The 20819-nt window shown below is 39.2% G+C and overlaps 1 protein-coding gene across 1 annotated transcript in view; it reads left to right on the forward strand.

Moving 5' to 3' along the window:
- The window catches only part of Npepps (aminopeptidase puromycin sensitive), a 94960-nt gene that overhangs the window by 1243 nt on the left and 72898 nt on the right, over positions 1–20819 (forward strand). Inside the window, exon 2 of the mRNA XM_038325741.1 lies at positions 15040–15124. Within this exon, the coding sequence (XP_038181669.1) occupies positions 15040–15124 (85 nt within the window). The remainder of the gene's footprint in view (positions 1–15039; positions 15125–20819) is intronic.

Below are 20819 nucleotides of genomic sequence, written 5' to 3' on the forward strand. Positions count from 1 at the left end.
ATGGTGCATGATGTGGTAGATGAAATCGGAGCTGAAAATTACGAGCGGTTTAATAACTATCTGCGAAAGGAATGGTGGTAAATAGAGTTGGTTCCGTTTTATTTTCCTACCCCAGCCAGGGGTGGGGGAGCCGGAGTGCTGGAGGAAGCTAGGCCAGTAGGCCTCAACCTGAGGGATGAGGGTGTGTGTTGCAATGAAGTGAGAGAACTGCAGACGAGTGCTCGTGAATTGAGAGCCAGGAAAGCATGATACTCAGTTTGAAAACTGGTGTAAGAGTGCAGGACTTACAAGTATACTGTTAGGGGCTGGAGAGATGGCTCTTCCAGAAGACTCTGGTTCAATTCCCAGCACCCACAACTCACAGTTGTGGCAGTTCACAACAGTCGGTAACTCCAGGATCCAGCCGCTTCACACAGACAAAACACCAATAAATAAATTGTAAAAAATATATATTGTTAGATTTGGGGCATTGGTTTGAAAGCTTGAAGGCTGTAGGCAGCATCAAAAGGCAGAACTTTTGCGAAAGTGAGATGATTTACAATTTTTCTATCAAGAATATAAATCACGATGAGTGCATGTTGGGTCTAAATGACTTGAAAGCGTTATTTATTTATTTATTTATTTATTTATTTTTGAGTCAGGGTTTCTCTGCAGCTTTAGAGCCTGTCCTGGAGCTAGCCCTTGTAGACCAGGCTGGTCTCGAATTCACAGAGATCCGCCTGCCTCTGCCTCCCGAGTGCTGGGATTAAAGGCGTGCACCACCACCACCCTGCTTGAAAGCGTTATTTAGGAAGCTCGGGTTTATGCCAAGTGACTTCAGTTTGATATATATTGGCAGGGGGCAGATAGAAGTAGAGTGTCTTGTGGCTTGGCAAACCTTTGGAAGAAGGACCTAGCTTTGGATGAGTTTGAATTTCGTGAAAAGACTAATATTTAAAAAGTTGACTTGAAGCCGGGCGGTGGTGGCGCACGCCTTTAATCCCAGCACTCGGGAGGCAGAGGCAGGCGGATCTCTGTGAGTTCGAGGCCAGCCTGGTCTACAAGAGCTAGCTCCAGGACAGGCTCTAAAGCTGCAGAGAAACCCTGTCTCGAAAAACCAAAAAAACAAAAAAAAAAAAAAACAAAACAAAAAAAAAAAAAAAAAAAAAGTTGACTTGAGCAGTGATGGCGCACACCTTTAGTCCCAGCACTGGGAAGGCAAGAGGCAGGCGGATCTCTGAGTTCGAGGTCAGCCTGGTCTACAGAGGGAGTTCCAGGACAGCCAGGACTGTTATATTGAGAGACTTATCTCAGAAACCTCCCCCCACCCCGAAAAAGTTACCCCGAGTTCATAGTTCTGGAGGGTGTACGTATTGAGTGAAGAAGTTTGAGAGAAAAAAAATAGTACAGATTTGTGTGCTTGTTACTGTTTTATTGAAGTGTTAGAACAGCAAGCAGCGACATGCTGCTTTTGCCCCCCCCCCCTTTAAAAATGTGTTTGTGAGTAGGTGGGGATGTGTGGGTGCTATGGCATGTATGGTTGGAGGACAACTTTTGGCATCTTTTATCCTCTCACTGTGGGATCTTGGGCTCTTAACTCAGGTTGTTTTGCTTCCATAGCAATGTCTTTTACCCCATTCTGCTTCTCTAAAGAGATGACAATGTGTGGATGATTGATTTTTGCCATTGGGAAACCCAAGGTTGTCTGTTAGCCATCAGTGGGACTTAGTAATTTTCTTTGAGATAGAGATCTAGTTGTCCAGAATGGCCTTGAACTCAACTATCCCATACCTCAGCCTCCAGAGTAGATTCTAGGTGAACACCATTGTGTCTGCCTTTTGGTGATTTGCTACCCAAGGAAATAAGTGAATCTTTTTAATAAAAGAGACTTCATAAAGAATTAACAAAACATTTCCTTCATTTATTTATCTTGTGTGTTTATCTGTGAATGCATATGTCTTTGTGCACACTTGGGTGACACGGTGTGCTTGTACAGGTCGTTGGACAACTTTTGGGAGTTCTGTCTTTTCATTGTGGGCTCTGGGATCAAACTCAAGTCAAAGAGTCTTGGCAGTAAATGCAGTTACCCACTGAGCCATTTTCTTGGCCTTCAATCCTCTCCCTTCACCCCTTACCCCAGGTAATTCTTTTAAGGGTAGGTGGCAATACAAAGATGGGGTGATAGTGAATCTTAGCAATAAGGGATGAGTGGACTTTTTAATTGTACTTTTGGAAGTGTAAGTGACATTAATAGTAGTTAAAGCAACTAGATCCACAAATTTGAAGCTATATGTTTAAGTTGTAGCATTAGGTGATCCATTGTGGAAATTTAAAATATTAAACTTTAGGGTGATTAATGACATGGGGTCATTTTCTTAACAGTTGATATTATATTGCAGAGTGTGGCAAGTTGCTTGGTTGTCCTAGTTGTTTAGAGTTGCAAAATTTTGTGGCAGAGTATTTGTACAGGTTACATATTAGAAACTTGGTGGATTTTTAACCTGACTTCAGGTGTTGGACACCTCTGAAAGTGAAAAGAATTAGACTGAGTAATGCTGTCAAAATTGTCTTTTACAATGTTTGTTTAGTCCTAGGACTAAGGAGGAAGAGGCAGGCAGATTTCTATGAGTTTAAAGCTAGCCTGGTCTACAGAACTAATTCTAGGATTCTAGGACAGGAAATACTGACTTGAAAAACAAAACAATAATAGCCACAACAAAATTTCCTTTTATATAGATGACTTTTGTCTCCTCCCCGCCCATGAGGTTTCTCTGTGTAACTAGCTGTGACCAGGCTGGCTTTGAACTCAGAGATTCGCCTGCCTCTTTGTTTTTTTCAAGACGGGTTTCTCTGTAGCATTGGCTGTCCTGGAACTTGCTGTGTAGACTAGGTTGGCCTAGAATTTAAAGCTCCACCTGTCTCTGCCTCCCTAGTGCTGTGATTAAATGTGTGTACCACCACTGCCTGGCTCATAGACACCTTTGTTGTGTTTTTGGAACAAGGCCTCACTCTGTGTGTGGTTCAGCCTGACTTGGAACTCAACTGTGCATTCCTGGCCACCCTCAAAAGCTCATCTCTGCCTTTTAGAGCACTAGGATTATAAGCATGAACCACTGTGCTCAACTTCAACAGGCTCTGAAAATGTTTTATGGGCTAGAGCGATTTTTAGGTCTTATAAATTAATTTCATTTTATTTTTCACTTTTATAGGTAACTTTTTGTTTTTTAAAATGTGCATTGGTGTTTTGCTTGTATGTGTGTCTATATGAGAGTAGTTGTGAGCTGCCATGTGGGTGCTGGGAATTGAACCTGGGTCCCCCAGAAGAGCAGCCAGTGCTTCTAACTACTGAGCCATCTTTCCAGTCCCTCATTTCACTTTTACATTGGATGTCTTGGATCAATAGATGTCTGCAGAAATTTCAAAACCTAATCTGCCTTTATCGGTGATTAATTAAATTGTATTCTAGGCTTATGTGAGTGTGACTGCAGTCCTTGGTTGAGTGGCTAGAACAAGAATTGGACACTCTACTGTGGAAATACTCTATCTGTATCACTCCAGAAATTGGAATATACTTATAAAGTCTCTGGGCTCTATCAACAAAATGACTACATTGGCAGTAAGAGGAGAGTTACAGATATGGGGTTGGTTTGGCAGGCCTAAAAGCTTGCCGTCTAAGTGGATGTTATTGCTAGCCCTGTGTTATGAAAATTTGTGCCCAAATTTTTCATACTTTTTTCTGTAATCATGGGTGACAGTTTTTTAAATTATTTTTAAAAACCAGCAAAATTAATAATTACTATTATGCTAACTCATTAATTGATCTTAAATTTGTGGTGTTAAGGGTATAGGTTAATGATAAGAATGTATGCTTCAAGGGCCTGTGTTCAATACCCAGCAAATAAACAAAGTTTAGAAGATGGTGTTTTAGAGTTCCTATTGCTGTGATGAGACACCATGATCACAGTGAATTTTTTTTTTGTTTGTTTTTGTTTTGGTTTTTCGAGATAGGGTTTCTCTGTGTTGCTTTGGAACCTGTCCTGGAACCTGCTCTGTAGATCAGACTGGGTTCCAACTCACAGGGATCCACCTGCCTCTGTCTCCTGATAGCTGGGATTAACTAAAGTGCATCACCACCACCGGCAAAGGAATTATTAGGACTGGTTTACAGTTCAGAGGATTAGTCCATTGTTGTCATGGCTGGTAGCATGGTGGCACTCAAGCGGCCATGGTGCTGGAGAAGGAGCTGAGAGTTCTGTATCTTGATCTTAAAGCAGCAGGAAGAGAATGCTACTCTAGGCCTGGCTTGAGTTTCTGAGACCCCAAAGCTCTCTACCAGTGACACACCTCCTCCAACAAAACCACACCCTCTCCAACAAGGTCATAGTGCTTAATAGTGCCTATTCCTTGTGGGCCAAGCATTCAAACACTTGAGTCTAGGGGGCCATTCTTATTCAAACCATCACAGAGGTTAATAAATTTGCTCACATTTTATGTTCAGCTTTTAAAAAGTGTATCTATAAAATTAGAAATATAAGACTCTAAAGTGGGCCTCATAATTTTAACCCTGATGGGGCAGGAGGGTTAATTACTACAGGTTCAAGACCAGTTTCAAGTCAGCCAGGAATGCATAGTGAAACCCTGTCTAGAAAGACAGAGACAGACTGACTGACACACAAAAGAAAAAAAAAGAAAGAGATAAAAAAAGGCACCCCCCCAAAAAAAACTGGGTGGTGGTGGCGCACGCCTTTAATCCCAGCCAGCACTTGGTAGGCAGAGGCAGGCGGATCTCTTGAGTTTGAGGCCAGTTCGGTCTACAAGAGCTACCTCCAGGACAGACTCCAAAGCTACAGAGAAACCCTGTCTCAAAAAAAAAAAAAAAAAAAAAAGAAAAGAAAGAAAGAAAGAAGGAAAGGAAGAAAGAAAAGAAAAAAATCAAAGAAGGGGGCTGGAGAGATGGCTCAGAGGTTAAGAGCACTGGCTACTCTTCCAGAGGTCCTGAGTTCAATTCCCAGCAACCACATGGTGGCTCACAACCATCTATAATGAGATCTGGTGCCCTCTTCTGACATGTAGGCATACATGCCAGCAGCACATTATATGTATAATAAATAAATCTCTTAAAGAAAAAAAAAGAAAGAAAGAAACCACAGCTGGGTGGTAAAGGATTTAGTCTGTGTAGGAACTTAATGCACAGTCCCCAGCTACACAACTCCTCAAAATACAACTTTTATGTATTAAGCTTTTGTCTGAAGTTGAAGTTAGTATTGAATTCTGTAGTGAATTTTCCATATAAATCAAATTTATATTTGAAACATTTAAACTTTATTCACTGATTTGGATGGAAATGTTTAAGCTTTATAATTCACACTATATTTTTTCCCTTTTTTAAATACTAGATCACTCTGAGCATCTATCATTGTTGCTAGAATACTTAGAGAAGTTATCTCTAACTGTGCACTATATAATTCATTAATTTAGTCCCTGTCCTTTAAAGTTGCTTTGTGTGTTCCCTGCTCTTGGCATATTGCTCACTGTGGATTGTGTCTTGTTACAATGCTTATTGTGCACTTTGTCCTGTCTTCTGTTTTATTGAACTTGTGCTGGAGACGTCTATGTAGTGAGTCAGGCCAGCTTGTTTAAGCCTAAACATGAGTTTTTAAGTAAGAGTTTGATGGATTCTCTTGTAAGTAAACGATATGAGTTTTAGTATATGGACTTTGTATTATCTATTCTGGCATTGTGTACACACCTTTTTTGTTTCGTTTTAACTTCCTGGTTCTAGATTATCAATGTCTAATATAGCCTGGGTAAATGTGGTCTTGAGTAACAAGTTATCTATGAAGCCTCTTTGAACTTTGCTACATAAATGAGCATGTTTTGTTGTACAGTAAATCTGTTCTAATCTGTGTGAGTCAGTGTCAGAGAACTGAGCCTTCTGATAGCTGTTGTGTTGCTAACTGACCTTAGCTTCCCAGATCTTAGAAATTTCTTCGGAACAGTGTATGAACCTGTGGTTTTATTTTTTTTATTTTTGTTTTGTTTTGTTTGTTTATTCTTTTTGATAATTTGTAATTTCTGAGTCTTTTTTAAATTATGAAATGTTTTAGAAATATAGAAATAACATACTTAGATTCAGTATTTTGCCTTATTGCTTCAGATTGTTCATACTACTTTTTGGAAAAGGTTAGAGATAGGACTGGGGTTGCAATTCAGTAAATAAGAATACTTTTCTAGTATACATAGGCTTCCTAGCACCACCAGGAAAGCTTGGTGCTTGGAAGGTAAAGGCAGGAGGAGGATCAGAAGTTTAAGGTCATCCTTGTCTGCACAGTGAATTCAAGACTAGTCTGGGCTACATGAGATCCTACCTTCCTGGACACGCCTCCCACCCCCCCAAAAAAGTCTGGATAGTGGCACATAACTTTAATCTTGGCATTTGGGAGGCAGAGGCAGGCAGATCTCTGAGCTCAAGGCTAACCTGATCCACATAGAAAGTTCCAGGAGACAGCTACATAGACTGTCTCAAAGGGTGGCGATAGTCATGAATACCCCTACAATTCATTCCCTTGTCTCACCATGTTCAAAGGTAATTTCTGTTGCTTACTTAGAGATACTTAATGTGTCTATACAGTTTTAACTTTATCGTTTATAAATAGTCACAAGGGCTGGAGAGATGCTCGGTGGTTAAGAGCTCTGGCTGCTCTTTTAGATTACCTGAGTTCGATTACCAGAAAGCGCATGGTGGCTCACAACTATCTATGGTGTGATCTGATACCCTCTTCTGGTATAAAGTTGTACATTCAGATAGAGCACTTGTATACATTAAATAAATAAATAAATAAAGTCTTTTAAAAAGTAGTAATAAATGTTAATATTCTGTGTATTTAAACACACACATCTATTAATGATGTTTATTGATGACTAGGAGTGGTGGTACATGCTTGTAATCATAACTTTTTGGAGGTAGAGACAGGTGATTCTCAAATTTCAGCCAGCCTGGGTTACCATAGTGAGTTGGAGGTCAGCCTGAGGTACAAAACAAACTAGCTTACCAAAAAAAAAAAAAAAAAAAAGCAAAAAAACTAAAACAACAAACCACACATACACACTGAAAAAGTACTTACTTGATTTCGTTTGACTTGCTTTTTTCAACATCACTTGTAAGAAAATTTAGCTGAATTCAAATTGACTGATAATTTGCTTCTCATTGACTTGAGAAATTATAGTTCTGTTCCACCAAGGCAACAATTATTGCAAAGTTTTAACAGTGGAGTCACTTATTAGGGAGTGCTTCAGACTTCCAAATGATTGTGTTTGTGATTTATAGCACTGCACATTTTCCTTTATTAGTTTATCTGGATTTGGCAGCTGGGGGAAAAAAAAAACTATTGAGTCTTACTATAGTAAATGCAAAATGTATTTACTATGAATCTGATTAAGTACAATACAAATCCATCTTCCCAACCAACAGCAAGGACCTGGTGGATGACAGAGAAGGCTGTCAGGAAAAATTGGATACACTTGCTACCTGTGTAGCGCCTGGGAATCTCCCACTGTATTATTGTTACCAAGGACCATGCTGCTTTAGTACAGCCATTTATGTTCATTTTAAGTACAGTCTGTATTAAAAACAAAGAAATGATATTCTACTGTTTTATGGCATTAAATAGAAGAATTGAAAGTGAGTTTATTATCAGCACAATTTGTAGGCAAACTTAAGCATTTCCCTTTTTAAAGTTAGAATTTGGTAGTTTTAGTGCTGAAATTCATTTAAATTATACCTGTTGCTCTTTTTTATTTTTGTGCCTGTGTGTGTGCGTGTGTGTGCATCGCATGTGTGCTTCATGCCCATGGACGTCAAGAGGGCATCAGGGTGGCTGGAGAAGAGATGGCTCATCAGTAAAGTACACTGGCTGCTCTTCCAGAGGTCCTCAGTTCAATTCCCAGCACCCACATGATGACTCACAACCATCTATAATGGGGTCTGGTGTCATCTTCTGTCTGATTCTCTCTTCTGTCATGCAGGCATACGTACATAGACCACTCCTACATAAAATACATAAATAAAATTTTTTAAATTAATCTTTAAAAAAAGAGAGAGAGAGAGGTGGCTGGGTGGTGGTGTTGCGTGCTTTGATCCTAGCATTTGGGAGGCAGAGGCAGATGGATCTTAGTGAGTTTGAGGCCAGCCTGCTCTACAAAGCAAGTTCCAGGACAGTCAGGACTGTTACACAGAGAAATCCGGTCTCGAAACACACACACACACACACACACACACACACACACACAGAGAGAGCAAAAAGGGACATCAGAGGGTATCATCCTCTGGAAGAGTTAGGAATGGTTGTGGGTACTGGGAACCACATCCAGGTCCTGTGCAAGATCACTAATGCTCTTTACTGCTAAGTCATCTCTCTATTGTTCTTGGTTTTTTTTGCTTCAGTTTTTGGTCTTTTTCTTTTCTAAATGGGTTTCTCTGTGTCTCCTTGGCTGTCCTGGAACTCACTCTGTAGACCAAGCTGACTCTCAGAGATCCTCCTGCATTTGCTTCCCAAGTGCTGGGATTAAAGGTGTGTGCCACCATCACCGGGCAGCATTTTTGTTTTTAATAGTAGAACACAGGTATTATTTACTAACATGATGGTATCAATATATGAAAAGTAACATGCTACTATCATCCGGTTCTTGCTGTTGGAAAGATGACTTTGTATTGTCTTAAAATTAGCACATATGCCTGGGTCTGCATGCATATTTTAAATTATCTCTGTTGAGTAGAACATTTGTGCTGGCACCCCTAAAACTATGATACAGCACAGAGTTCTTAAAGTTTAAATCAGGTACCGACTGGGTACTTTATATACTGTTGGGTGAATGCTGCTTTTTAAATTATATGAGACTACAGTTACTTTGGGGTATGTGTGTGTGTACACAGTATCCTTTAAAGTGGTTACTACTTACCAGGCAGTAAATACTAAGTCACTTTTTGTGGATTATCCTATTTTTGGTTGCCTTTTTAAATGCATCTCTAATAAGGGACAAAAAATTGACTTTTTTAATAATATTTTTATTATTTGGGAATTTCATATAATAGATGCTGAGCACACTCACTTCCCAGTCCTCCTAGGTTCACTTCTCTCACTCCCTCTACCTTTGTGACCCCCGCCCCCCAAAAATGTCCAGTTTGTGTTGCTCATGTACTCACTGGTGCATGGTCAAACTCCTGCTGCGTAGTCCCATAAAGAAAACAATCCTCCACCCGTACGCCACCACAGTTCAGCATTCTTACCACAGTTTTTTTCTAAAGGCTTATTTATTTATCATGTATACAGCATTCTGCCTGTCTGTCTGTCTGCAGGCCAGAAAAGGGCACCAGATCTCATTACTGATGGTTGAGAGCCACCGTATGGTTGCTGGGAATTGAACTCAGTACCTCTGGAAGACAAGTGCTCTTAACCACTGGGCCAATTCTCTAGCCCCTCTTATCACAGTTTTTAAGAGTTCTCTTTGTTGGCTTCTTGTCTAGGGTGTTACTGTTTTGGGGGAGGTGAAGTGATATTGACTAATATTTAAATGGTTTAATGGAGTTCTGTTTTTTTTTGTTTGTTTGTTTTTTTAAGGCAGGGTTTCTCAATGTTGATTTGGTGCCTGTCTTGGAACTATCTTTTGTAGACCAGGCTGGCCTTGAAATGACAGAGATCTGCCTGCTTCTCTGCCCCTTCCCCCAGTATTGGGATTAAAAGTGTGCACCACCACTGCCTGGCTGTGGAGTTCTATTTTTAAGGCACATGTTGTTTTTCCTCTGACTTTTAAAAATGTCAGTAACCTGAAAAGAAAAAGTTGCTGTTAAGTAACAAATAGCTTGGTTTATTAGTATAAGCAGGTAGATTTTCCCTAAACACAGGAGGAATGAGAAAATACTGGTAATTTGCTATTGTACACAATGCTTTCTAAAGTAAGTGAACATTTTAAGCTGACTGTGATTTGTGAATGTAAAGTAATGCAGTTGTGTTGACCTTGTTAGATCGGATGACGTCTGCTGTGAGAATCCACTGTCTGTGCTGATGCATGACAGTAGTGGTTGCCTAGATGAGGGTTAAGACCAGCAACTAACTCAGCTTTTTAAAAAAATAATATATTTTTATTTTATGTGCATTGGTGTTTTGCCTGCATGTATGTCTGTGTGAGACTGTCAAACCTTGGAGTTACAGGTAGTTGTTAGCTGCCGTGTGGGTGCTGGCAATTGAAAATGGGTCCTCTGGAAGAGCAGTCAGTGCTCTTAACCACTGAGCCATCTATATCTCCATCCCCTAAACCAAGTTATTTTGTTGGCATAAGCTTCAGACTTTGAAAAAATATTCTTTCAGTTCTGTCTTTGGAGCAAACTACAGTTAAGTGTCTCTTTCCCCCTGCATTTCTTTTTTCTAAAAAAGTTACATTCATCTGTTATTTGTGGGAGATGGTTTGGGGATGCCGTGGTATGTATATAGAAGTCCTGGGGTTCGGATTCAGGTTGTTAGGGTTGGCAGCAGGAGTCTTCACCTACTGAGCCATCCTCAGCCACCTTTTTGGTTTTTTGAGACAAGGTCTTGTTTTGTGACCCTGGTTGGTTACCCTCCTAGCTTTGCTTTCTCAGTACTGTAATTACATGCATGGCTCCCACTCCCCTTCTTTAATTCTGCTTATGAATAGGCAGAAGTTTTTTTTTTTTTTTTTATGACCAGTTGGGCATAAAGGTTTTGGTACTGATTGGGAATGTTCTGATGAAATACAATGAGAAAGGCCGGGCGGTGGTGGCGCACGCCTTTAATCCCAGCACTCGGGAGGCAGAGGCAGGCGGATCTCTGTGAGTTCGAGACCAGCTTGGTCTACAAGAGCTAGCTCCAGGACAGGCTCTAAAGCTGCAGAGAAACCCTGTCTCAAAAAACCAAAAAAAAAAAAAAAAAAAAAAAAAAAGAAATACAATGAGAAGGACTATTGCTATTTAAAAAAAATTAAAACTATGTGACATTTTCGTTTTGAAACAGGAACTTTTATAAACTCTGTGTGTGTATGTGTGTTGGAATTTGAAATAAGGACTCTGGATATTCAAGATATAACAGTTTAAACAAGAAATTTCCAGGGGGAAATACAAGATGTGTTTAGTAACCAGAGTATATAATTTGGGAGATTATAATTAAAATCATAGAATGCCATTTAGTATTTACCAGATTATCAGACATTAAAGTGGTTTAGAGGGTACTGAACTTCTTTACTCTTTGTGCAGTGGAATGTCAGTTGGAGCTACTCTGGAGGGAATTTGTTGAGTCTTGGTAATGTTATACACACACACACACACACACACACACGCATCCTGCAGTCTAGAAAAATTGTTTTTTTCTCTGAAAAAATTCTGCATGTGCACAAGAAAACTCTAGACCAAGATGTTTATTATAGTATTATTTTGTTTATATATAACATATAAACAAGTAGCAAAGCAATGTTTTTTTAAAAATAGAAATAAACTTCTTTTGGAAGCATCTTCATAAATAACTTTTAATCATAGGAACACTGCAAAGTAGTTCAAATTAATTAGATCATTACAGGTGTGGTGAAGTACTCCTATAATTTTAGGGGAGGCTGAGGGAGGTGACTTTCTGTGAGTTCTCCATAGTGAAATGCAGAACAGCAAGGGCTATATTGTGTGTGATAAAACAAACAAATAACACACACATTTGAATACCTGAAGTCATAGGAGCATATTTTATGGCTTTCCTATATGTTTTAGAGTGTTGCCACGTGGTATAAGAACTATTCTGTTCTCCTTTTTTGTTGTTCTTTTCTTTTCTTTTTTTGTTTTTGTTTTTGCTTTTCTACACAAGATTTCCCTGTGTAACAGTCCTAGCTGTCCTGGAACTAGCTCTTGTAGACCAGGCTGGCTTCAAACTCAGAGGGATTCACCTGCCTCTGCCTTCTGAGTGCTGGGATTAAAGGCGTGTGCCACCACCGTCCAGCTGCTTGTTGTTTTCAAGTCAGGGTTTCTCTGTGTAGCCCTGGCTGTCCTGGACCTCTGTAGAGTAGGTTGATCTTGAATTCAGAGATCCACATGTCTCTGCTTCCCAAGTGCTGAGATTAAAAGTGTGTGCTGCCATGCCCAGCTTGTTCTTTAATGGAAGAACAAGCTTTATATTACTATCTTTGTACTTTTGGGCCTTTGTTAAGTAAAATAATAGTTGGATACAAACCCTTGGATGTCTCTACAGTCATAAACAATTGGATGTCTCTAACAGTCATCTGATAACCTGGATTTCTAAGGTTATGACTAGCTGTAAATGGAATTATAGTCTGCCTAAACTGGACAAAGGATTCCTTGACAGGACAGGAGATTTTATGCTAAGCTGTGTAATTTTTTAAAAAGTAATTTTTATTTTTAGATTTTATTTTATTGAGACTTTATATTTCTATTTTCTTTTTGTTTTGTGTGTGTGGTGGTGTTTTTGCCTGCTATGTGTGGTTTTGCAGTATGTAGGCAATGCCTAGTGCCTACAGACTTCAGAAGAGGGCTTCAGAGCCCCTGGAACTGGAGTTATAGGTGGTTGTGAGCCACCTTGTTCTTCTTTCTTTCTTTCTTTCTTTCTTTCTTTCTTTCTTTCTTCCTTTCTTTCTTCCTTTCTTTCTTTCTTTCTTTCTTTTTGGTTTTTTGAGACAGGTTTTCTTTGCCCTAGCTGTCCTGGAACTCACTCTGTAGACCAGGTTGGCCTGAAACTACTGAGATTTGCCTCCAGAGTGCTGGGATTAAAGGTGTGTACCACTACTGGCGCCTTTTTTTTTTTTTTATATAAAGAAAGGAAGTGTGGCTGTGTTGTTCAGGCTAGCCTTGAAGTCTCTGTATATAGAGCCCAAATTGGTCTGTAACTTTTGTTCCTTCTGCCTTATTTGCCCAAGTACTGGTGATTACAGACATGAGACACTACCTACCTTAAGTGTACCATTTATCTATTTTATCTATCATGTGTACAGTGTTCTGCCTGCATGTATGCCTGCAGGCCAGAAGAAGGCACCAGATTTCATTATCGATTGTTGTGAGCCACCATGTGATTGCTGGGAATTGAACTCAGGACCTCTGGAAGAGTAGCAGTGCTCTTAACCTCTGAGCCATCTCTCCAGCCCCTTAGGTGTAAAATTTAAGATTTAAGAATTGTTCAAGCCGGGCGGTGGTGGCGCACGCCTTTAATCCCAGCATTCGGGAGGCAGAGGCAGGCGGATCTCTGTGAGTTCAAGACCAGCCTGGTCTACAAGAGCTAGTTCCAGGACAGAAAAAAAAAAAAGAATTGTTCAGATTTAGGATTTATCTAAATGGTAGAGTGCTTGTCAAATATAAGGCCGTAGTATCACAAAACAAATAGGTTTTGGAACTTTCCATTTAATATTTTCAGGCTGTTGATCAAGGATAAGGAGTAACCATCCCCCCCAATGTGATGACTGAACTCAGGACCCTGTGCTTCTAGGCAAGTGCTCTACAATTGAGCTATTCCCAAACCCTCCCCCCTTTAAATCTAACACAAATGAGAGATTGATATTAATATTGATGGTAAGTCATAAACCATAGTGTCTTTTACATTTCAAATGTTTCCTTGAGAAAAGAAAAATCTAAACTAAAAAACTTTTTTTTTTTTTTATTGTATATAGGTGCTTTGCCGCTTGTATGTGTCCCATTTACATGCAGTGGACAGATCAGAAGAGGGTTTGGATCTCTTAGGATTGGAGGAGTTACAGTCAGTTGTGAGTTGCTGTGTGGGTGCTGGGAACTAAACACCATCCTCTGGAAGAACAGCCAGTGGCCTTACCACTGAGTCTTCTCTCCAGCTCCTATTTTATGAGGTTTTTTTTTTTTTTATATCATAGTTTAGTCTCAAGGAAACCCTCATGTCTTCAATGTGCTGATATAGTATGTAACTAGTGTAATATGTAAGAAACGTCTTCGTATTAAATTTTTCTTGAGGGGCTGGATTGGTTCAGTGATTAAGAGTACTCACTAGCTGCTCTTCCAGAGGACCCCGGTTCAATTCCCAGCACCCACATGGCAGCTCACAACTGTCTGTAACTCTGGTTCCAGAAGATCTGACACGTTCATACAGATATACACGCAGACAAAAACACCATCAAAAGAAATAAAAATTAAAAAAACATTAATTTTTTTCTTGAAATTAAAATTCAGTTAGTGACTACGGTTTAGGAGACTGGAGGTTTGACTGGCTCAGTGGTTAAGAATGATTCCTGCTCTTCAGAGGACTGGACTTTGGCTCAACTTGTTTTTGTTTTTTTTTTTTTTTAAAAGATTTATTTGTTTATTTCAGGCTAGAAGAGGGCACCAGATTTTATTACAGATGATTGTAAGCCACCATGTGGTTGCTGGGAATTGAATTCAGAACCTCTTGAAGAGCAACCAGTGCTCTTAACCACTGAGCCATCTCTCCAGCCTCCTTAGCTAAACTTTTTAAAGATTTATTTTTTTAATATGTGTGTGTGTGTGTGTGTGTTTGGGGGTACAGATGGACGGGGGTACTTCCTGATGTGGATGTTGGGAACTAAACTCTGGCCGTCCTTTATTAATGGTGAGCCTCTCTCCAACCCCTAATATTAAAATGAATCTTTTTGATTTTTTAAAAATAAAGATGTAGGTATAAAAGATTTTATTAATTGATCAGATATTTAAATAGAATGAAAAACTTAGCTGAGTGGTGGTGGTACACACCTTTAATCCCAGCACTTGGGAAACAGAGGCAGGTGGATCTCTGTGAGTTCAAGGCCAGTCTGATCTACAAAGTAAGTTCCAGGATAGTTAGGGCTGTTACACAGAGAAACCCTGTCTTGAACACCCCCCTCACCAAAAAATAAAGTTTGAAAAACTTAAACATGTAATGTAATTTAGAAAATGTGAGTTGCTTGGAAGTATTAAAACAACTTATTTTACTATTGTATAAGTCTAAGTTTTAAAAAAATTGGATGAAACATTAGCCCAGGTTGAAGGTGAACGTATTTTTATGCTATTTCTGATAATAACTGTTTTTGTTTTCTTCTTAGGTAAGGCAGGCAACCAATCAGATTGTGATGAATTGTGCTGATATTGACATTATTACAGCTTCATATGCACCAGAAGGAGATGAAGGTAAGACCTGACTTCCATTTTAATTTGGTATGTGGAGAGACAGAGATTGAATGACTTGTACTTTCAAATTGAGACTTCAGTGCTGATTAGTTTAGAATGAGCCAGGCATGGTAGTGCATATCTGTAATCCCAGGATGGGAGGCTGAGGCAAGAGAGCTATATGTTTCTGGCCAACCTGTTCTATGTGGTGAGATTCTGTCTCAAAAAGCAATAGAACAAAGGAAAGCAAAGCAAGTTTGTTACTTGTTTATGGGAATATTTAAATAGTATTATCTACTATTGTATTGTGTATTGTAAGATAAGGGAAGGGTCAGAATTTAAATTTTACTTGAAACATTTTGTTGTTATCCTGGGAATTCACATTTTTATAATGTAAAATGAATATGATAACAAGCATAACAAAGCCGATTTTTTTTTCTTGAGACAGGGTTTCTTTGTGTAGCCCTGGTTGTCCTGGAACTCACTCTGTAGATCAGACTGGTCTCAAATTCAAAGATCTGCCTGCTGCTGAGATTAAAGGCCTGTGCCACCACCTCCAGACGTCAATAAATAAATACTTTGAACATGAAAGTTTTATCAAAGGATCTTATTTTTTATGTGTATTTTTATTTTTTTAAAAATATTTATTTATTTATTATGTATACAATATATGCCTGCAAGCCAGAAGAGGGCACCAGACCTCATTACAGATGGTTGTGAGCCACCATGTGGTTGCTGGGAATTGAACTCAGAACCTTTGGATTAGCAAGCCATGCTCTTAACCGCTGAGCCATCTCTCCAGCCCATGTGTGTTTTTCTTAAAAGACCTCATCACCTTGAACTGTATATTTAATTGAGATAGTAAATCTTATAACTGAAAAAAAAAATACTTGCTTCATGAGGCCAAGTGTTAAGGTTAGAAGCTAGATATTGGTGTTGTTCATGAGGATGTTAAAAAACAAGCACGGTGTATTTTTGTGGGTGCCCAGTTAGCATCTTTAAATGAGAACTATTGTAGATGTTGTAATTTCAGTAAGGTTGTAATAGATTTGGGGTTCAAATCTTATCCCAAATAAGATGAATGGAGCCAAATTGCTTTTTACTTTAGTGTTTAACATTTCTTGTCAGAATATTTTTTTAGTTACGTACAGAAAAATCTTATTTGACATAGAATAAGTTATTGATATTTTGAAAAATTCCCCTTTTGGTTTTTCGAGACAGGGTTTCTTTGTAGCTTTGGAGCCTATCCTGGAACTAGCTTTTGTAGACCAGGTTGGCCTCGAACTCACAGAGATCCGCCTGCCTCTGCCTCCCAAGTGCTGGGATTAAAGGTGTGCGCCACCACCGTCCGGCAAAAAATTCCTATTTTTTTTATTCTTCTCTTTTGCTTTACAGTGTGCTGAAAAAAATCATACAGATTTATTTTAAGGTCTGGCATTTGTGTCTTGACTTTTCTAAGATGCCTTGTCAGTAGGAAGATGAGGTAGAAGAGGTTGCCTATCCTGTTGCTGCAGTTAGGTTATGCTCAGTAGTTTAGTTTGTGATGTTGAACTGCTACATTTTAAGTTTAGAAGAAGATTCTTCAAATGAACTTGAACGAGAGCCAGTTTTTAAAAAATTGCCTGTCAAATAAGAGAAGGATCAATTTCCTCACCTCTTTGGAAAAATGGAAACACTTGAGACAGTTAAATCAAGGCTAGCTTTCAGTTAGAAAATTTAAGTCAGTGCAGGGTTTTAATGAAGTATCTAGTGTACATAGGCACGTTTAGTTTTAGCTCACTTAAAAAAACAAGGCATATGTATATCTGAGTTCCAAGTCAGCCTGTTCTACAGAACAAGTTCCAGAACAGCTAGGGCTGGCTACAAAGAGAGATCCTGTCTCTAATACCCAAAAACAAACAAAGAACAGACACTTCCTTACAAACTGCAAGAAAGGGTTCGGAAATTTAAAAGGTTCTGAGTGTGCACAACTGCATGGTGCTTAAATTGGCAATGAGCTGCCTACACTTTGTGCAACCTTAGTTATTGCTCTCACGGAGTCAGGAAAGCAGTGCACATTTAAGGAAAGAGAATTTGTAGAGAGATTTAGATAAAACATTACCATTTTTTAGATACTTAAAATATTTTCCACTGGCTGGTGGTGGCATATGGCTTTAATCCCAGCATTAGGAACATTTAGGAGGCAGAGGCAGGCAGGGCCAGCCTGGTCTACAGAGTGAGTTCCAGGACAGCCAGGGCTACACAGAGTAACCTGTGTCAAAAAACAAAACCAACAACAAAATTTTCCTTCAGAACTAGCTAAGACACATTTCGCAATCCTTTTCTCTTATAATATCAGGGGAAACCCAGTCGTGTGAAGCTTGTTTGATTTTAGAATATAATTTCCAAAATGTTATTTTTTCTTTTTCGAGACAGGGTTTCTCTGTAGCTTTGGAGCCTATCCTGTAAAATGGTAATTTTTGATTCGATATTTTAAGGATTGTATACGCAGCAGGAATAGATTTGACCTTCACACACACACATACACACACACACACACACACACACACACAGTCACATACAATCACATACAATTTAATTTTGCTCTTGGCCTAGTAGCATTTTATGGTTTTTTTTTTTTTGGTTTTTCGAGACAGGGTTTCTCTGTGGCTTTGGAGCCTGTCCTGGAACTAGCTCTTGTAGACCAGGCTGGCCTCGAACTCACAGAGATCCGCCTGCCTCTGCCTCCCGAGTGTTGGGATTAAAGGCGTGCGCCACCGCCGCCCGGCTATGGTTTTTATATTATAGGTGAGTATGGCATGTTGTCCCTTTAGAAACTGGTGGTTATAAATTCGACCCAGCTCTTTCCAGAGCTATCTACTGCTAACAGGGAACATTTTAACTTAGCTGATTACATCATGTAGCCATGAATACCTATTACCTTATGCAAGATTGATATTTCAGCACTGCAGGCAGAGGCAGGTGGATCTCTGTGAGTTCCAGGTCAGCCAGGGCTACACAGTGAGACCTTGTCTTAAAAATCAAACAAACAAAAAATTCAACATTTTGTTTCAGATATCAGGAGCCACTAAATTTTGATGCTTTAGGGTAAAACCAACTAGAAAAGTATCTGAAGCCCTGAAATTGCTGCGGTAGAAAGTTTTAATGGGTGAAGAGGCCATCTTGTGATATATGTATTAATCCTGAGATACTATTAGACGCTAAAGCATTGTCTTTTAGGCATGGTTTATTTTAAGAAACTATTTGAGATCTTACTTTGTAATATATTTTTTTAAATGAGAAACTAGTAAGCGAAAACGGCTGAAAACTGTTTTTTTACTGTTCTGCACTTCAAGGGTTGGTGAAATCACTAGCACTTAAGCCAGTGCAAGGAATGCACCTCCCTACACAGTTCAGGGATTAGTATTGTCATCAGCTTCTGCAAGAGAAATACGAAACTCTTGAGTGCCTGAACTCAGGTCCTGACAGGTAAAGAGTCTTTTAATTTATCCTTAATAGACAGCTTGAGTAAAGCCACATAGAAAATGATCATTGGAAAATTTTGTGCCAGGTGTATCCTATCTCATATCTGCTTTCAGCATTAGTGTGTGAGAAAGGATTGTCCCTGCTGGTGTCTCCATACAAAGCTCTAGTACATAATTACAGATATACCAGCTTCATGTTGGCTTATCTATATAAGGACCTAAATTACATTGTTGTAATATAGTTGTATATTTGAATGTGTGCTTATGGAAGTGTGCATGTGTTTAAGGTAACAAAAGAATATTGCCAAATACATTATCAGAACAAATTGTTAACTTGACAAAAAGTAATGGTTCTTTACACTTGACTATAAGCTCTTGTCTATCCTTTAGTAATGTATATTCTTTCATATAATTATGTATAAATAAATAACACTAGCCACCATCTCTTTGAAGTAGGCTTATTTAATTTCATTATTCTAAAAACTTATGTGGCCCTTAAGAAGGGGAGACTGAAATGACTATCTCTAAAACATATGTATTAACGTGATGGAGAATTTCATAAAGACATTTCAGTGGAAAGGAACTTGAGTGCGACTTCAGTTCTAGGACAGAGATGTACATTAGGGCCTTCGGTCAGAGTTACTGGGCAGTCAGACAAATAAGAAAATGACCAGGGCTGGAGAGATGGCTCAGCGGTTAAGAGCATTGCCTGCTCTTCCAAAGGTCCTGAGTTCAGTTCCCAGCAACCACATGGTGGCTCACAAACATCTGTAATGAGGTCTGGTGCCCTTTTCTGGCACACACAGACAATATCATATACATAATAATTAAAAAAAATTAAAAGAAGAAAATGACTAAATTGGGTTGGGATTAGGAAAATATGATGGGACAGAGGCTAAAGTAAAAACAATGTCTATCTCATAAAAACATGTTCAAGGTTTGTAGATACAGTCAGTGCTTCAGTGGTTGCCCAGCATTCATGAGGCTCCAGGTAATAGATTCCCAGCCCAACAAGATAAGTAAGTCAAACAATTAAAAATACATGTATTCAAATAAAACAAGAACAACAACAAAACACTTCTGAAAGGCACATATGGAGAGACATCTCTACTCTCAGCACTCAGGCTAGTGAGGCATAAGGTCACAAATTTGAGGCCCACCCAGACTACGTGGTTGAGACCTAGTTCAAGCAAACAAAAAGTCAAGAGACCTCTGCTCAAACAAAACATTTCTTTAAATGTTTTTTAAAAAAAATACTCATTTATTTAGCAGTGTTAAAGCTGGATCTTAGGGCTTCATGAATGTTAGGCAGGTGCTCTAGAACCAAGATGCATTCCCATTCCCAAATAAAACATTTCTGAAGGCCACATTGAACTTGGTTAAAACTTGGAATTTCTGAAAGAGTCCTGGGAACTGATTCCAAGGAACTGGAATATTCTACATCTTCTTCATCATTTGTACCTCAGTACAAGATGTGAGCATAAGCCATCCAAGTAAAAGGGAGTAAAAAAGAGGTTTGTTTATTTAATTTATGATGCAGGTCTTCCGTAGCTCAGGCCTGCTGTCAACTCATTGTGTATAGTTCAGACTGGCCTTGAAGTTGAGATCCTTCTGCTTCAACTTGCCAAGTGCTACAAATGCAAGTGTGTTCTGCCATTCCTGGTACAACCTTAAGGGCGTACAGACTTTCAGTGAAAATTAGCATAAACAGTGTATTAATTACAACGAAACATATTAACTAAGTTGTTTGAATTTATTTGCCATTGTTGTCTTTGTGATACTATAGATACCAAGATTTCAAGGCTGGCAAGACGGCTCAGTGGATAAAGGCCACATCCCCAACCTCATGACTTGAGTTAGCTCTCCTGAGCTCACATGGTAGAAGGTGACATGTGTATTAGCATGCTGCCACCTGAAAATAATGTTAAAAAATATTCAGCTGGGCGGTGGTGGCGCACACCTGTAATCCCAACACTCAGGAGGCAGAGGCAGGCAGATCTCTGAGTTTGAGGCCAGTGGTCTACAAGAGGTAGTTCCAGGACAGGCTCCCAAATTGCAGAGTTCTTAGACCTTTTGTATAAAAACCAAGGAGTATAATTGCTAGATCATATGGTACAAAGTATTAAGTCTCATCCATCTTCTTTCTGAGGCAGGTTCTAATGTAACTCAGACTGGCCTTGTATATGTAGCCAAGGATGATCTTGAATTCCTGATCCTCCTGCTTGTTTGTACCTCACTAGTGCTAGAATTGG

This window comes from Arvicola amphibius, chromosome 4 (genome assembly GCF_903992535.2).
Source record: "Arvicola amphibius chromosome 4, mArvAmp1.2, whole genome shotgun sequence".
Taxonomy (NCBI): Eukaryota; Metazoa; Chordata; class Mammalia; order Rodentia; family Cricetidae; genus Arvicola; species Arvicola amphibius.